Source organism: Oncorhynchus kisutch, linkage group LG29 (genome assembly GCF_002021735.2).
Source record: "Oncorhynchus kisutch isolate 150728-3 linkage group LG29, Okis_V2, whole genome shotgun sequence".
NCBI classification, from domain to species: Eukaryota; Metazoa; Chordata; class Actinopteri; order Salmoniformes; family Salmonidae; genus Oncorhynchus; species Oncorhynchus kisutch.
Window position 1 is genome coordinate 10,943,037 of NC_034202.2, and position 14,649 is coordinate 10,957,685.

General features: G+C 44.7%; 1 protein-coding gene across 3 annotated transcripts in view; it reads right to left on the reverse strand.

Annotated features, from left to right (window-relative positions):
• Positions 1 to 14,649, reverse strand: part of fibcd1b (fibrinogen C domain containing 1b) — a 322,405-nt gene that overhangs the window by 191,690 nt on the left and 116,066 nt on the right. For all 3 annotated transcript variants that reach the window (XM_031809373.1, XM_020465256.2, XM_031809372.1), the window contains exons 4-5: positions 10,802 to 10,961; positions 5,066 to 5,202 (exon numbers count right to left, since the gene is read on the reverse strand). In XM_031809373.1, coding sequence (XP_031665233.1) covers positions 5,066 to 5,202; positions 10,802 to 10,961 — 297 coding nt within the window. The remainder of the gene's footprint in view (positions 1 to 5,065; positions 5,203 to 10,801; positions 10,962 to 14,649) is intronic.

The window sequence follows — 14,649 nt, forward strand, 5'->3', positions numbered from 1 at the left end:
CATTTCAAAGCTCCCTCTCCCACTCTCTACTCCCAGCACTATCACACAGCAGACTGGCCTGACCTTATCACCAGACGGAGAGCCCTATTCAATCACCAGCACTAACCAGCCCTGTGGAAAAGGTCACCATAACACTGCGCTTCTGCAGCCCTGGGGAGGAAAGCCATATTTTAACTGACTTACGTGGAGGACATGGGTGCTAACATTCTTGTAGTGCTGAGGAGACTGATGTTTTGAGCCGTGCTGGATACTGGAACGTGGTTAGAAGGTGTGATTCAAAAGGACCTAGAATTTCAATACCGTAGTTGATTCAACACCTATACGTCACGTCCCCTCCCTTTGTACCTCTGTAGACTACAGCCTCCCCCGGGGGCCCTCTAGAACTCCATTCTCTCTACTCCGTCACTTTCTCTCTAGAGATCCCAACCTTCTTTCTCTGAAGATATTTGTCTTTCTTCTCCCTCCCTCCCTCCCTCCCTCCCTCCCTCCCTCCCTCCCTCCCTCCCTCCCTCCCTCCCTCCCTCCCTCCCTCCCTCCCTCCCTCCCTCCCTCCCTCCCTCCCTCCCTCCCTCTTCAAGCCCCTCTCTGTGTGTGTCTCAGTAGGGCTGCTCTGTTTGAGTGAGCTGCAGCATACGGCTCATTCCTTATGTAACCCACGTCTCTCTGTACCTGTTACAGACAGTCCTAACTCTCGTTGGCTGTTAATGACCCGGAGGTGTTAACCGTTATGAATAGACAGGGAGACAGACAGGAGATGAGATGCTGTCTGTTAAGGTCTCAGCAATTAGGCTGTAACAATGGCAAATTGAGAATGAGTTCATTCTTAAATGTTTAATGCGAAGAACAGCATGCAAAGAGGCATACATTTGGTAGACTTGCTGACACTGACGCACGCACGCACCCATGCACAAACACACCAACATGGAAAGATACACACCCAGATACAGACTGGTGTTTGGCTGTACTCCCTCATGCTGTGTCAAGCACTCTGTCACAGGAGGCTATGACCTTGCTTGTGTAAGGCTAGCTCGCTGACAGTGACACGCGCACGCACGCACCCACACACACGCACCGTGTGTCTGTCATTAACTTGGCAGAGTTGAGAAGGTTATTGGGTGTAGGGACTAACTCAGACAGCACAGTCTCTCTGTGATGGTGGACAATGGGCCAGCCAACAAATATCCTAAACTGTCCCCATCTCGTCTTTTATGAGTGTGTCTTTGTGAGATTTTTTTTTGTGTGTGTGTGTTGGTGTGCGGCGCTTGTCGTAAGTGTGTAGGAACAGCCAAAGCGCTGCAGGCTACAGATGATTTACAAAGCAGATAAACTATTAGTTCCTTATAAGAGCTCCACTCTCGTCTCCCTGAGGACCACTGCAGCTTAGAACAAGAGAGAAAAATGGTCACTACACCGCACACTGACACACTGCATACACACACTGGGTAACAGGGTAAACTACACACACATACAGTACACTAATTTAAACAGGACACACAAAAGAGAACACAAAAAGTACACGCACGCACGCACACACACACACACACACACACACACACACACACACACACACACACACACACACACACACACACACACACACACACACACACACACACACACAGTAAAGCTAGATGAACACGGCTTATGTCTCCCATCACCAAAACCATATAGATCTAGTGTTTCTGTGACAGCGTTTTTAGATGTAGTAGTTCTGTGACAGTGACTGGGTCCCAAAATGCACCCTATTCTCTATGAAGTGCAACACTTTGACCGGAGCCTTAATAGCCCTTGTCAAAAGAAGTGCACTCCATAGGGATGTAGTACATTTGGGAGGTAGCCAAGTGTGTTTAGATCTACTAGCTCTGTGACAGTGTTTGTTCACCTCTTCACCTGTCTCTGCCGTTCTAATCCTCTATGTGGGACAGCTGTCCAAAGATTCAATCTCACAAAACAGCTCACAAAACACCCTTGCGTAGACCCAGCTACACAAGAGTGTGTGATCGCTTAAAACCAAACAACTCCGCAAAACACAAACAACGTAACACTTCATTTTGTCCTATGCTACTGTAGTTGGATATCAAATCCTTATATACAGTGCCTTGCGAAAGTATTCGGCCCCCTTGAACTTTGCGACCTTTTGCCACATTTCAGGCTTCAAACATAAAGATATAAAACTGTATTTTTTTGTGAAGAATCAACAACAAGTGGGACACAATCATGAAGTGGAACGACATTAATTGGATATTTCAAACTTTTTTAACAAATCAAAAACTGAAAAATTGCGCGTGCAAAATGATTCAGCCCCTTTACTTTCAGTGCAGCAAACTCTCTCCAGAAGTTCAGTGAGGATCTCTGAATGATCCAATGTTGACCTAAATGACTAATGATGATAAATACAATCCACCTGTGTGTAATCAAGTCTCCGTATAAATGCACCTGCACTGTGATAGTCTCAGAGGTCCGTTAAAAGCGCAGAGAGCTTGGCAGCATCATGGTTTGGGCCTGCTTTTCTTCAGCAGGGACAGGGAAGATGGTTAAAATTGATGGGAAGATGGATGGAGCCAAATACAGGACCATTCTGGAAGAAAACCTGATGGAGTCTGCAAAAGACCTGAGACTGGGATGGAGATTTGTCTTCCAACAAGACAATGATCCAAAACATAAAGCAAAATCTACAATGGAATGGTTAAAAAATAAACATATCCAGGTGTTAGAATGGCCAAGTCAAAGTCCAGACCTGAATCCAATCGAGAATCTGTGGAAAGAACTGAAAACTGCTGTTCACAAATGCTCTCCATCCAACCTCACTGAGCTCGAGCTGTTTTGCAAGGAGGAATGGGAAAAAATGTCAGTCTCTCGATGTGCAAAACTGATAGAGACATACCCCAAGCGACTTACAGCTTTAATCGCAGCAAAGTATTAACTTAAGGGGGCTGAATAATTTTGCACGCCCAATTTTTCAGTTTTTGATTTGTAAAAAAAGTTTGAAATATCCAATAAATGTCGTTCCACTTCATGATTGTGTCCCACTTGTTGTTGATTCTTCACAAAAAAATACAGTTTTATATCTTTATGTTTGAAGCCTGAAATGTGGCAAAAGGTCGCAAAGTTCAAGGGGGCCGAATACTTTCGCAAGGCACTGTATATATATATATCTTTTTTTAAAGAGGCAAGTCAGTCAAATAAGAGCAAATTCTTATTTACAATGAGAGCCTACACCAGCCCAAAAACTGGCAAATTGCATGCCGCCCTATAGGACTCCCAATCACAGCCGGGAAGTGGCGCAGCCTGTATTTGAACCGGGGACTGCAGTGACTTCTCCCCCACTGAGATGTGGTGCCTTACACGGCCGTGCCTTAGACCCCTGCGCCACTCAGGATATGAATCGGAGACAAGTGTCTTCCCTTTCGACAACAAACAACTAAACATTCAATTCCATTCTAACTTAATCATATCCTACTGTATTTGGATATCAGAACCTTATCAAAAGCCTATCACAGGAAGACAAGTGAAAATAAACAACTTAGCATTCTAGTGTCACAACAAGCAGAGCGATGTGTCTTTGAGAGTCTCACAGTGGCAAATTGGGGTGTACATTTAAATCTGCGGCTGAGTATGTCTACCTGATTCATAAACTACTGAGTGAAGTGCTGAGTAGCTGTCACGCTAGATTGTCTGGCGGGGACAGATAACTCTGTGACACAAGGACCCACAGCCTGTGTAATACCTCCCCACTACTCTATACGCACCTTCTCATATCTACCTAATAGATGCTCTCATTCTCTCACTCCCCCTATTCAATTCTCTCTCTCTCTCTCTCTCTCTCTCTCTCTCTCTCTCTCTCTCTCCATCTCTCTCTCCCTCTCCCTCTCTCTCTCCATCTCTCTCCCTCTCCCTCTATTCAATTCTCTCTCTCTCTCTCTCTCTCTCTCTCTCCATCTCTCTTTCACCCTGTTCAATTACTTCATTCTCATTTGAATACTAATTTCTCTCTCTCTCTCTCTCTCTCTCTCTCTCTCTCTCTCTCTCTCCCTCTCTCTCCCTCTCTCTCCCTCTCTCTCTCCCTCTCTCTCTCCCTCTCTCCCTCTCTCCCTCTCTCTCTCTCTCTCTCTCTCTCTCTCTCTCTCTCTCTCTCTCTCTCTCTCTCTCTCTCTCTCTCTCTCTCTCTCTCTCTCTCTCCCTCTCCCTCTCTCTCCCTCTCACACATAGATGGATATCTAGTAGTTATGTATCTCCCTCTCTCATGTTTATCCTCGCCTGCGCTCTCAGGCACTGTCTTAGAAGCCTTTCCATATCATGTTCCACTCTTTTATTTGTATTATTTTTTCAGCTCTACACACTGTGTCAGGTCTAAAGTTAAACAAGCAATCTAATCGCAGCGCATTTCTTCCACTTTGGTTTCTCTACATAGACAAGTCTGCAGTGCTGCATTTTAATCATGAGGAGTGTGGAAGAAAACAATGTTTGTACTCTGGAGATCCAAAAGATTGGTGAAATGAAATGCATGTTGCATTCTGGGACAGTTTTAATTAAGAGCATTCCACACCGAATGATTCTTATTTTCGTGTGGCTTGGCAGATATCATTTGTAAGTGAGAGTAAAAACCAATTTAAAACAAAGGTAATCGTAATAAAAGCATTTCATTACCTTTTAGCTCGGGAGTTTTCATTTTGATTACCAACCCAATAAAAGTGCAAAGAAGGAGAGAGATGGGAGAGAGATTGTGTCTGTTGTGGATGAATAAGAAAACTATTGGAGTACTTGAGGATATAAATGGCTGTGTTTCTTCTATTCTAATGCAGACACCAGACCGTTCCACTCATGAGTGTGTGTTTCATGTGAGTATGTGTTCTTCCCTATATGTGTTCCTCTGTGTGTGTGTGTGTGTGTGTGTGTGTGCCCTCTATGAGTGTGCCTCTGAATGTGTGTGTGGTTTTCTTGAGCGCGTGTGTGTGTGCTCGTGCGTGTGTGCCTCTGATTCTGTGTGTGTGCCTTTACGTGTGTGCCTCTGAATGTGTGTGTGGTTTTCTTGAGCGAGCGTGTGTGTGTGTACAGTATGACTCACCGTCCAGCCCCCTCCGTCCGTGGTCATGTCACAGTAGACCTGGAAGCCGGAGGGGTAGTGAGTGGGAAACACAGAGTAGATGCCATCCTCCCTCTGCCCGTTAGCATACAGATCGCCACAGTCACGAGGACGAGAGCCTAGAGAGAGGGAGAAAGAGAGACAGACAGAGAGAAGAGAGATGCAGAAGGGAAGAGAAAAAGACGAAGAGAACCAACAATCTATCAGTTGGAATTCTAGCTGGACAGTAAAACAAGTGGCTAAAACATTACGTAAGAGCACACAAAGAGAAACGAGAGAGATGAAGAGAACATTCGACTAGACTTCTTATAGCCTTATACTGTGGGCATATCAAATCAACTTGTATTAGTCACATGCGCCAAATACAACAGTGAAATGCTTACTTACGAGCCCCTAACCAACAATGCAGTTAAAAACAATACAGATATAGAATAAGTAATTAAAGAGCAGCAGTAAAATAACAAAAGCGAGACTACATACAGGGGGTACCGATACAGAGTCAATGTGCGGGGGCACCGGTTAGCTAAGGTAGTATGTACATGTAGCTAGAGTCCTTAGCAGGTATATCTCACTGGTCACCCTCAAAGCCAATTCTTCCTCCGGCCGCCTGTCCTTCCAGTTCTCTGCTGCCAATGACTGGAACGAACTGCAAAAATTACTAAAGCTGGAGACTCTTACCTCCCTCACTAGCTTTAAGCACCAGCTGTAAGAACAGCTCACAGATCACTGCACCTATACATAGCTCATCTGTAAATAGCCCATTCAATCTACCTCATCCCCATACTGTTTATTTATCTTGCTCCTTTGCACCTCAGTATCTCTACTTTCACATTCATCTTCTGCACATTCTACCATTCCAGTGTTTAATTGCTATATTGTAATTACTTCGCCACCATGGCGCCACTATTGCCTTACCTCTCTAATCCTACCTCATTTGCACATGCCGTATATAGATTTTTCTACTGTATTATTGATTGTATGATTGTTTATTCAAAAACTCTGTGTTGTTGTATGTGTCAAACTGCTTTGCTTTATCTTGGCCAGGTCGCAGTTGCAAATGAGAACTTGTTCTCAACTAGCCTACCTGGTTAAATAAAGGTGAAATAATATTTTTATTTTATTTTTATTAAAGTGGCTAAATAAAGAAGGGGGGGGGGGGTGCTTGGTCCTGTTTTGCCTGTAGTCCACAATCATCTCCTTTGTCTTGACCATGTTGAGGGAGAGGTTGTTGTCCTGGCACCACACGGACAGGTCTCGCACCTCCTCGCTATAGGCTGTCTCGTCATTGTCGGTGATCAGGCCTACCACTGTTGTGTCATTGGAGTCATGCCTGGGCGTGCAGTCATGAGTCAACAGGAAGTGCAGGAGGGGACTGAGCACGCACATCTGAGGGGCCCCTGTGTTGCGGATGTGTTGTTACCTACCCTTACCACCTGGGGGCGGCCCATCAGGATGTCCAGGGTTCAGTTGCAGAGGGAGGTGTTTTGTCCCAGGGTCCATTGCTTATTGATGATCTTTGAGGGAACTATGGTGTTGAACGCTGGGCTGTATTCAAAGACTAGCATTCTCACATAGGTAACTTTTGTCCAGGTGGGAAAGGTCAGTGTGGAGTGCAATAGAGATTGCATCTTCTGTGGATCTGTTGAGGCGATATGCAAATTAGAGTGGGGTAGGGTTTCTGGGATGATGGTGTTGATGTGAGCCATGACCAGCCTTTCAAAGCACTTCATGGCTACACATGTGAGTGATACGGGTCGCTAGTCATTTAGGCTGGTTACCTTAGTGTTCTTGGGCACGGGCACTATGGTGGTCTGCTTAAAACATGTTTGTATTACAGACTCGGACAGGGAGAGGTTGAAAATGTCAGTGAAGACACTTGCCAGTTGGTCGGCGCATGCTCGCAGTACACGTCCTGGTAATCCGTCTGGCACTGCGGCCTTGTGAATGTTGACCTGTTTAAAGGTCTAACTCACATCGGCTGCGGAGGCCGTGATCACACAGTCTTCCGGAAGAGCTGGTGCTCTCATGCATGTTTCAGTGTTATTTGCCTCGAAGTGAGCATAGTAGTAGTTTAGCTCGTCTGGTAGGCTCGTGTCACTGGGCAGCTCTCAGCTGTGCTTCCCTTTGTAGCCCATAGTAAGTTGCAAGCCCTGCCACATCCGACGCGCGTCAGAGCCGGTGTAGTACAATTCGATCTTAGTCCTGTATTGAAGCTTTGCCTGTTTGATGGTTCGTCGGAGGGCATAGCGGGACTTCTTATAAGCTTCTGGATTAGAGTCCCGCTCCTTGAAAGTGGCAGCTCTAGCCTTTAGCTCAGTGCGGATGCTGCCTGTAATCCATGGCTTCTGGTTGGGGTATGTATGTACAGTCACTGTGGGGACGACGTCATCGATGCACTTATTGATGAAGCAAATGACTGATGTGGTGTACTCCTCAATGTCATCGGAGGAATCCCGGAACATTTTCCAGTCTGTGCTAGAAAAACAGTCCTGTAGCTTACCATCTCCTTCATCTGACCATTTTTTTATGGATCTAGTCACTGGTGCTTCCTGCTTTAATTTGAGCTAATAAGCAGGAATCAGAGGGATAGAATTATGGTCAGATTTGCCAAATGGAGGGTGAGGGAGAGCTTTGTATGCATCTCTGTGTGGAGTATAGGTGGTCCAAAGTAATTTTTCCTCTGGTTGCACATTTAACATGCTGATAGAAATTTGGTAAAATGAATTTAAGTTTCTCTGCTTTGAAGTCCCCGGCTACTAGGAGCGCCACCTCTGGGTGAGCATTTTCTTGTTTGCTTATGGCAGAATAAAGCTCTTTCAATGCTGTCTTAGTGCCAGCCTCTGACTGTGGTGGTATGTAAACAGCTACGAAGAATACAGATGAAAACTCTCTCGGTAGGTAGTGTGGTCTACACTTTATCATGAAATACTGTACCTCAGGCGAGCAATAGCTCAAGACCACAGGTATCGTGCACCAGCTGTTATTTACAAAAATACACAGTCCGCCACCACTTGTCTTACCAGATGCCGCTGTTCTATCCTTCCAGTACATCATATAACCAGCCAACTGTATGTTAATATTGTCGTCGTTCAACCACGACTCCGCAAAGCATAAGATGTTACAGTTTTTCATGTCCCGTTCTTAGTTTAATCATCTGTGTAACTCGTCAATTTTATTCTCCAAGGATTGCACATTTACGAGCAGTATGGAGGGAAGTGGGAGTTTATTCGATCGCCTACGAACTCTCAGAAGGCAGCCCACCTCTTCGGCCCCTCTTTCTCCGTCTCCTCTTCACACGGTTCACGTGGACCAGGGCCTGTTCCCGAGGAAGCAGTATATCCTTTGCGTCGGGATCGTCAGTCGTGAAAGGAAAAAAGGATTCTGCTAGTCCGTGGTGAGTAATCGCAGTCCTGATGTCTAGAAGTTATTTTCGGTCATAAGAGACGGTAGTGGCAACATTATGTACAAAATAAGTTTTAAAAATCATTCATAAACAACGCAAATAAAAGAACAAAATAACACTATCGTCTGGGTAAACCGTCTGCCTTCTTCTCCGGCGCCATCTTACTATATCTAGCCCTCCCTTGACAGATAGGGAGAGGGGGAAAATGGGGACTTAGGTGGTGAGAGAGGGGGGTTGGGGATACAGGAAGTATTTGTGCGACAGAGGGATCAGCAGGATTGGGTGTGTGTGGGTTCGTCACTATGATGGGGGAATTCTGTGATGATTAGTTCTCATAGATTATGCATGCCAGCTTTCAGTAGGTCAAACCCCAGAATTTAAAGCATAGAGAGAGAGAGTTCCCACAGGGGCCAAACACTATAATTTTGGAGAGAAGACACTTTAGAGACTTCCCTTAGCCATCTCTCATCCCTCGCCCCCCTCCGCCCCCTCCTATGAGCCTGGTGAACTTGTTGCACAATTTAATAATAATGTAATATATGCCATTTGGCAAATGACCATCAAATTCAGATTCACGATCAAATTGCTTTTCTTACAGACAACTTATATTTCTTTTAGGCATGTAAAAAACAAATAACACAATGCTAGTGTACTGTATAATTTGCAGTTTCGTAGACATGCAGCCAGGGTGATGCTCTGTGCTACGAGTAGGCTGTGCTCCTCCACCCATGTACACTGTATAAAGTAGGACGGCACAGCTGCGAAGTGCTTTTTTGTGATTGGAATTATCCAGAATTATGCGTCGGTTCAATTCAATTTGTCTGAAATCAAATAACGAATTTGACAGATCAATGTGATTGTTTTTATTGAATGAACGCTTCGCAATTGCTTTCAACATGGGCACATTCGCATTGAACAGCGGTGGGTGCAACGTAGCGGCGGCAGAGTTGGAGGCATGGCATATTGGGGGCGTAAATAGGTTATGTGCATATTCCACACTAAATTGTAAGTGATTGTGGTGGGAGCAATGCTGGAAGTGCTTGTGTGGATGAGGCCTTCATTATTTGGTAACAATGTTGTAGCAAGTCGATGTGAAAGTCTTACGTAAATGTGTTTGGAGTGATTCATTCATCTTTATGGAACATACTTCATAGCTTGATTAAGAGGACATTGATTTAATTGCTTGAAAACCAATGTATGAAATTTGGAGAGGCAGTACCAAAGCGAAAAATCAACTTATTATTTGGTAGGATTAACAAAAAGGGAAAGTAAGATGAATGTTGAAAGAAATAGGTTGCAAATTGAAATAGTGGTATTGAACAGTTGGCATTGAATCATGTATTTGGTTTCAACAAATGTCGTTTTTTTCAATTGAGAAAACCTAACCCATTTACTTGTAACCAGTTGATCCAGTTTTTATTAGGTTGATCCAAATAATATAGATTTTTACAGTGTATAGCGTGTTGGACAGGGTGGTAGCTAGCAGGGCAGTCATTGAAATGGATATTGTAAAGTTCCACATATGCAGGAATCCGTGAGTGTGAAATTACATCAAGGATTTTCATGCAGTCCCTATGTGTGAAATATTAATGGGAACCTGGGGCCTGTGGCGCTCTCGCACACGCGCTCACGCATGCTCTCGAGTGTGTTAGTGTTAGTGTATGTGTGTGTGTGTGGTATGTAAGTGTCAGCCGCAGTGTATTCCATGGTTGGTGGCTAGAGGGAGACTCTCCTCAGGTCTTTTAGGTTTGACTCAAGCTTTCTTCAGTGACCACGCCTCAGGCTTTCTCAGGCTCTCACTCCGAGCAACACACCTCAAGCACCAAGGGCCTTGAGGTAATATTCATCTTCACCACTGGCAGACTATTGAATAATACACAGCTAGAGAGATATATTGTTCATATACAGGACAGACAGACACATATGAAGACAGAGACACACAAACATAGATATATATGCATGCATGCAGGACAGCCAGCCAGCCAGCCACAGACAGACAGACAGACAGACAGACAGACAGACAGACAGACAGACAGACAGACAGACAGACAGACAGACAGACAGACAGACAGACAGACAGACAGACAGACAGACAGACAGACAGACACCATAGGAGGTTGGTGGCACCTTAATAAAGGAGGACGGGCTCGTGTCAATGGCTGAAGCGGAATCAGTGGAATGGTTTCAAATACATCAAACACATGGTTTGATGCCATTCCATTCACACCGTTCCAGCCATTATTATGAGCTGTCCTCACCTCAGAAGCCTCCACTGACACACACACATGCACACACACAGACAGACAGAGATTTACCGTTGGCACAGCCTTTGAGGCGAGCGCCTCTGACCGGTGCCCGCTGTAGGTCAGCCTTGACACGAGCCTTCAGTCCACCCGTCTCCTTCTGCATGGAGTTGAGAGCGTCGCTCACAGAGTTCACCACCTTCACCATGTTGATCTGGCAGTCGGACAGCAGCTGCAATACACAGTATTAACCATTAGTTAACCATCATTTGTATTATGATTTGTGTTGGGATAGGTACAGTCCTGAATGAGGGGTAGAGAGAGATAGAATGAGACATACAGGAAGGAGAGGTAGGATTTGTACCTATTCTAACATGTAGTCTATGTTCTGAAGATATGAACTATTAGTTGACCATTTTTAATGACTAACTATGTATGCATGTGTAGAAATATCCACCACTGTAGTCCAGAAATATTACTCCACCCTGAGCAGAACTCCAATGCCTGATTCACACCGTAGGGCCGACCTGATCCGTACTGTGCAGGCCCGCATGTTTCCTTTTCACTTTGTTCTTTCCAGCACTGTTCCAGACACTGTGGTGGATGTTTAACCAGGCAAACCTAGTGGTTAGAGTGTTGAGCCAGTAACCGAACGGTTGCTGGATCGAATTAACTGACTTGTCTAGTTTAATAACAACAACAAAAAAGCCCAGTACAACCCAACTTGGCATCCCCAGCATGTTGCCCCCTAATTGGTTTAGAGAAAAGAGCCAGAGCCCACTGGATTGATAAATGGGGTTGCCAGTAGAAAATAGAGCAACAAACCTCTCCAAATGTTTATGTTTCTACCTTCTAGCTCTTTAGCTCTTTACTTTCTGCTCTCTACCGCTGTACACCTACTTGTCCAGCGGCTACCCAGCCTGGTGTTGGTCACACACGCGCACACACACACACATTTGCACACATACGCACACGAACACATAAACACTCCTCTGCCCCTGCAAAAAGCCACAGATAAGTGGCTCAGACACCTGTGAGTCTGAGGCAGTGTCCATGGAGTCAGCTATTGTCTGGTGTGTTAACAGCATTACAGTAGAGAAACCCACAGGCCCTCCACTGGCCTCAATAACCACAACACACACACACACACACACACACAGACACACACACACTTAAACACTTGATACATCTAGTGTAGTAAGGGGAGTCACCCCAGGCCATTGTGGAGCTGCTTTAGAAGGCTGTAAATGAGAACTAATTGTATTGTGATGCTAATTGTGTGTTAGTCTGGGTTTAGTGATAAGCTCCTGACAGCTCTCTCTTTACCCCCCCCTCTCTCTTCCCCTAGATCCCCTATATCTCCACCTCCATCTCTCTCACACAAGGAACTCAATGAAATCAGGGGAATTTGGTGACTCACCCATCATTCACTTGCAAAGATGCACTCCTAGACACACACACACACGCACACACACACACACACACACACACACACACACACACACACACACACACACACACACACACACACACACACACACACACACACACACACCAGGTATACAGAAGCACACCAGGTATACAAATTCCCTGTGCTCCCTCTCTCCTCAGCGTAAAATGGGTCATATCCTTAGTGGGTGTGTAGAGACCCTGTGGCTGTGTAATGCGATTTCAGTAGTGCCCGATGTGTGTATGCGTCATGCGTGTGTGCAAAAAGAGTTACTTATGCAAGGATGTTATGAGATCAGATGTTAGTGTGTTTGAAAGGTAATACTAGCTCGAGGGCATGACATTAGTGATTTCTTGAGGAATAACTATATCTACAATCTATGCGTGTGTAAGAAAAAGACATCCAAAGAAATTAGTATGTCCATCAAAGTGAGACACACACACCCTGACTTTGAGATGGTCTATATACCTGTCCAATCAGATCCTTCCTCCTTCCCACACCTCTGGGTCATTCTGGGATAGTTCCTTAATGTGTTGTGGGTTGGAACCATTCTCCTGGGGCTCCCCGTGTTGCATGCAGTCAGGGCCATTACTAACCGTGGCACCATAAATCTTGTCCCTGGACACGGGCCAGGGATCAGATAGTCATAGATCAGACAGTCATACTGAAGTGTCAGGTGGGGGAACAGCGTCTGCACGCACATAAAGCACAGAGCAGCGAGTGGCCTGCGTTCGCCTCATCTGAGGGAGGAAATCAATCACACAGGGTTGTGGCTCTGCTCTGCTACCAGGACGTCTCTGTCGCTGCCACCTCCACTTAGCCCCCGCTAGACGCTCGTTGCTACCATCTTGGTCTCGCTCTTTTCAGTCTAGCTCTTTCTCTATATGATTTCTCTCTTTTTCCCTCTCCATCTCTCTCTTTCTATCCCTCTACGCTGTCTATGGTTTCTCTCTCACTCAACGCTCTCTCACTCTTTCTTTCTCTATCCCATTCCCCCCCCTGAGTTCTGCATGGCTAAAGCTGGGGCTGTTTGACTGGAGCTGATATGACTTGTACCAAGCTCAAACTGCAGGGATATCATTTTTTTAAACAAACACCATTTAAAATGACTTAGAGGGACTTAAAAAGAGGCTTTTGTCCTCTGCAGATTCCATTTGGCCTTCATGTTTTTAGTATTTAGACAAGGAAATGGGAAACACGGTGTATTCTGTAGACTAGGTCTGTAGCCAGACAGCAACAGCATTTGTCGATCTTCAACACACGTTATACTGTGAGAATCTGCAGAAATATGATAATGTTTGCATTGGGACCACAAACAGCAAGTAATTTGTGCTAAAATATAATAGAAATAGGAAAACATGACAAATCATATATTATTTTTTGCTATTCAAAGTGGGGGAATAGGGCTTGAAATGATTGAAATGCTTTCCAAATATAGCAGCAATCATACTTACTGACAGTCCAAAATTGGCACCATTTCATTTAACTGATGACAGAGAATGTTCTGCCCAGCGTCCTCTGAGCGACGCAGAGACGCCATTCAAATGCCTTCTGATTCGTTACAACTCCAGCAATAAGCACAAAGTGACCAAGAAAAAGTGGTCTTGTTTAAATTCTCTTAAATTATTTTTTATTCTTTGATATTGAGAGCTCTAAATCCATCTGAGAACATCTCAGTGAGATAAGACTGCTTTTTTGCTGCAATCGCTAGGTTCATATACAGTATTACAAGCAGAGCTGCAAGGTTCACAGCCAGCGGAAATCAACCCTTTGTCCAGGATCGGCCTGAAAATATTCAAATTAGGTGTCCGATTTCACATACTGTATCTCAGCTAAGAGCAGAGAGAGGTATGTGAAGCAGGACAACTAGACCTTTCAAGGAGTGCACAGCAATTGATGTTGCACTGTTCACAGAGTGCTCTGTACACAAAAAAAGAATGGATGCAACCGGTCCAGAACCTCTCAAAGTGTATCGCCTATAGTGCTTTCAGAAAGTATTCATACCACTTGACTTATGAAACATTTTGTTACAGCCTGAATTCAGAATCGATTCAGTATATATATTTTTTCTTTCACCCATCTACACACAATACACAATAATGACAAAGTGAAAACATGTTTTTCAAATTTTTAGCAAACATATTTAAAATGAAATACAGACATATCTTGATTACATACCCCTTTGCTTTGACACTCCAAATTGAGTTCAGGTACATACATCATCCTTGAGACGTCGTTACAACTTGATTGGAGTCCACCTATGGCCAGTTCAATTGTTTGGACATGATTTAGAAAGAAACACACCTGTCTATAAAGGTCCCACAGTTGACAATGCATGTCAGAGCAGAAACTACACCATGAAGTCCAAGAGCACACTGGTTTCCATCATTGGGAAATTCAAAAGATATGGAAAAACCCAGACTCTGTCTAGATCTGGCTGTCCGACCAAACTGAGCAACCGGGCAAGAAG